We start from the raw sequence: 3,391 nt of genomic DNA on the forward strand, positions 1-3,391 counted from the left end.
GAAGTCCCAGATGTCATTTTCTGTCCCATCTCTTCCTAGGAAAATAAAAGAGGACAGGCACCAAAAAATAATCCAGTCCTAATACCAACATGGTCTGCAGTCAGCAAAGGCATTAAGTCAATACAAAGGGACTGGGGGATTGTTACCACCACAAGGAGTTTTGTATTCGTGCACCAAGCTCACACCGAAACCCTACACGCAATGAAGTAAGAAAGTTGCCTGCAAAGCTGTAACCTTGGGCACCTCTCACAGAAACCGGCAGTGATTTCATTCGAGGGTACAACTCCTGCCCAACGAGGCAACACTCAGCTGCGGATGGTAAATGCTCTGCCGTCCATAATAGCTTATTGCTGCTTCCACGCACACCAACAAATTGTGAAATCACGAGAGGACATGGCGTGAGATGGAAATGTCCAATTAATATCCTCTAACACCCCCTGCCATGAGAGAGCAGGGGCAGAGCCGCGCTACATGGAGGAACTACCCACGGGGCGGGAGAAAATTAACAGAGAGGTGAAAAGGCGGGGGAGGAGAGAACGAGAGACGAGCAAGGAAGCAGCACTGACCGTGTCGAGGAGAGCGGAGGGCTCCGGCTGCGCGTCCTTGGCCGCGGCGCCGGGCGGCGGCGGAGGGAAATTGGGGCTGAAAACCATGAGGTCGCTCTTGGCCGCGCCGTCCGCCACGCACAGGCTGCGGCTGTGGCGCTGCGAGTACGACCAGCTGCCCACTTCGCTGGCGCACACCAGCGTCGTGGGCCCGGGCCCCGAGAGCACGGCCGCCCGCGGCGCCCAGCGCGACGCCCCGTACAGCACCAGGGCCAGCAGGAACAGGCTGGACACGGCGCAGATCGCCACCACCAGCCACACGTTGGTCGCCGCGCTGGCCGCGCCGGCGCCGAGCTCCACGCCCGACGCCGACCGCGACCCCGACGCCGACCAGGACGACGAGGACGAGGAGGAGGAGAGCGACGATCCCGGGCCCGCGGCCAGCGCCGCCTCGGCCGCCTCGAGCAGCGACACGCTGAGCGTGGCCGTGGCCGAGCGCGCCGGCTCGCCGTGGTCGCGCACGACGATCAGCAGCCTCTGGCGAGGGCCGTCCGCCTCGTCCAGCGGCCGCGCCGTGCTCACCTCGCCGCTGTAGAGCCCCACGCGGAACGGGCCCTTGCCCCGCGGCTCCCACAGCTCGTAGCGCAGCCACGCGTTGTAGCCCGAGTCGGCGTCCACGGCGCGGATCTTCGCCACCACCTGGCCCGCCGGCGCCCCCCACGCCGCCCACGCCCACAGCGTGCCCGAGCCCGAGCCCGAGCCCGAGCCCGAGCCCGAGCCCGGCCCCGAGGACGCCTCGGCCGCCACGGCGCCCGCCTCCGCCGCCGAGCCCGCGGGCGGCAGCAGCAGCGCCGGCGCGTTGTCGTTCTCGTCCAGCACGAAGAGCTGCACCGTGGCGTTGCCGCACAGCGGCGGCTCCCCCGCGTCCACCGCGCGCACCTCGAACTGCAGCACCTGCAGCTCCTCGTAGTCCAAGGGCTGCAGCGCCCACAGCCGCCCGCTCTCCGCGTCCACCGACACGTAGCTCGACGCCGCACGCCACCCGCCGCCCACGGCCCCCGACGACCACGACGGAGCCGCGGCCCCGCCGCCCACGCCGCCCTCCCACACCGAGTAGCTCACGCGCCCGTTGCCCGCCTCGTCCGGGTCCCGCGCCCACAGCCGCGCCAGCTCCGCGCCCGCCGCGTTGTTCTCCCGCGCCAGCACCGTGTACACGGCCTGCGAGAACGCGGGCGCGTTGTCGTTCACGTCCGACACCGGCACCCGCAGCCCGCGGCTGGCGCGCAGCGCCGGCGCCCCGCCGTCCTCCGCACGCACCTCCACCTCGTACTCCGACACCCGCTCCCGGTCCAGCGCCTCGCGCAGCACCAGCGAGTACGAGCCCGCGAACGTCGCCTCCAGACCGAACGGCGACGCCGGCCACACCCAGCACCGCACGCGCCCGTTCGCCCCCGAGTCTCGGTCCGACACGCTCAGCAGGGCCACCACCGTCCCCACCGACGCGTCCTCCGACACCGGCACCGACAGCGACGTCACCCACACCTCCGGCGCGTTGTCGTTCACGTCCAGCACCTCCAGCACCACCTTGCAATGACCCGACAGCGACGGTGTCCCTTTATCTGTCGCCTTAACATTTATGTCGTATAAATTAAGTAACTCAAAGTCCAAGGAGTCCGTCAGTCTGATCTCCCCTGTGTGCTCCTCAATGCTGAATAAATCTGAGGCAGATGGAGGAACAATACTATCGATTTCATATTTCACATCTTTGTTACTTCCTTCGTCCATGTCTGTGGCGTTTAACCGTGCAATTAGCGTTCCTTGTATTGCGTCCTCGGACAAATGTACGTTATACACGGACTGGTTGAACTGGGGCGCGTTGTCGTTCGCATCCACGACCGAGATCAGCAGCTCCATTGTCCCTGACAGAGACGGCCGGCCCCCGTCACTCGCCGTCAGCACCAACCGGTGAACGGGAATCGTCTCGCGGTCCAGAGATTTCGTGAGTATCAGAAACAGAGACTTACTGCGAGAGTTACTGTTTTCTTCCTCTATTCTAAAATGCTCGCTGGGGCTGAGTGTGTAGGAGAGCTGCGCGTTCGCTCCGATATCCGCATCCGACGCGCCCTCCAGCGGGAAACGAGACCCCGGCAGGGTGGTGAATTCCGCGATGCTGAGGTTTTTTCGGGCGGCGGGGAAGACGGGGGCATTGTCGTTGATGTCGGTGACCTCCAGCTGCACATGGAAGACGCGCAGCGGCCGCTCCAGCAGCACCTCCAGGCGCAGCGCGCACGGCGCGCTCTTGCCGCACAGCTCCTCCCGGTCGAGCCGCGAGCTCACCAGCAGCGCGCCGCTCGCCCCGCTCACCTCCACGCTCGCCCGCCGGCCCTGCGCCACCAGCCGCAGCCGCCGCGCCTCCGCCTCGCCCGCCTCCAGCCCCAGGTCCTGCGCCAGACGGCCCACCACCGTGCCGGCCTTGGCTTCCTCCGGCACCGAGTACCGCACCTGCCCGCCCGCCAGCGCCCAGGCCGCCTGCAGCACCAGCACCCGCAGCACCGCACCACAACGCTCGCCCATCCCTGCACGCACCGCCGCCGCTGCTCTCGCTCCACCCGCCGCCGCCGCCGCTGCGGCTCTGGCTGCCGGCCCCGGCACGGGCCCCGCACGGCTCCCCGCCGCCGCCCGGACGCACCGGCTCTGCTGCCCGGCCCGCGCCGCCCCCCCGCGCTCACAGCCGGGCTCTCCGCCGCACCGGGGCGGAGCCGCCCACGCGCCGTTCCTGAGCCTGCAGCGACACCGTGCGCTGCTCCGCCGCCTCACGCCAGCCGCCACACTGCCTCTGCCTCCGC

General features: G+C 67.8%; 1 protein-coding gene across 1 annotated transcript; it reads right to left on the reverse strand.

Annotated features, from left to right (window-relative positions):
* Nucleotides 1-467: 467 nt before the first annotated feature.
* LOC134049807 (protocadherin alpha-2-like) lies at nucleotides 468-3,119 on the reverse strand. Its single transcript, XM_062502481.1, has one exon. The coding sequence runs from the start codon at nucleotides 3,117-3,119 to the stop codon at nucleotides 468-470; it is 2,652 nt and encodes an 883-aa protein (XP_062358465.1).
* Nucleotides 3,120-3,391: the final 272 nt, after the last annotated feature.

This window comes from Cinclus cinclus, chromosome 14, assembly GCF_963662255.1.
Source record: "Cinclus cinclus chromosome 14, bCinCin1.1, whole genome shotgun sequence".
NCBI lineage: Eukaryota > Metazoa > Chordata > Aves > Passeriformes > Cinclidae > Cinclus > Cinclus cinclus.

Excerpts from the sequence above, each read along its gene's own strand:
- LOC134049807 (XM_062502481.1), bottom strand. The coding sequence starts at position 3,119 with ATGGGCGAGCGTTGTGGTGCGGTGCTGCGGGTGCTGGTGCTGCAGGCG.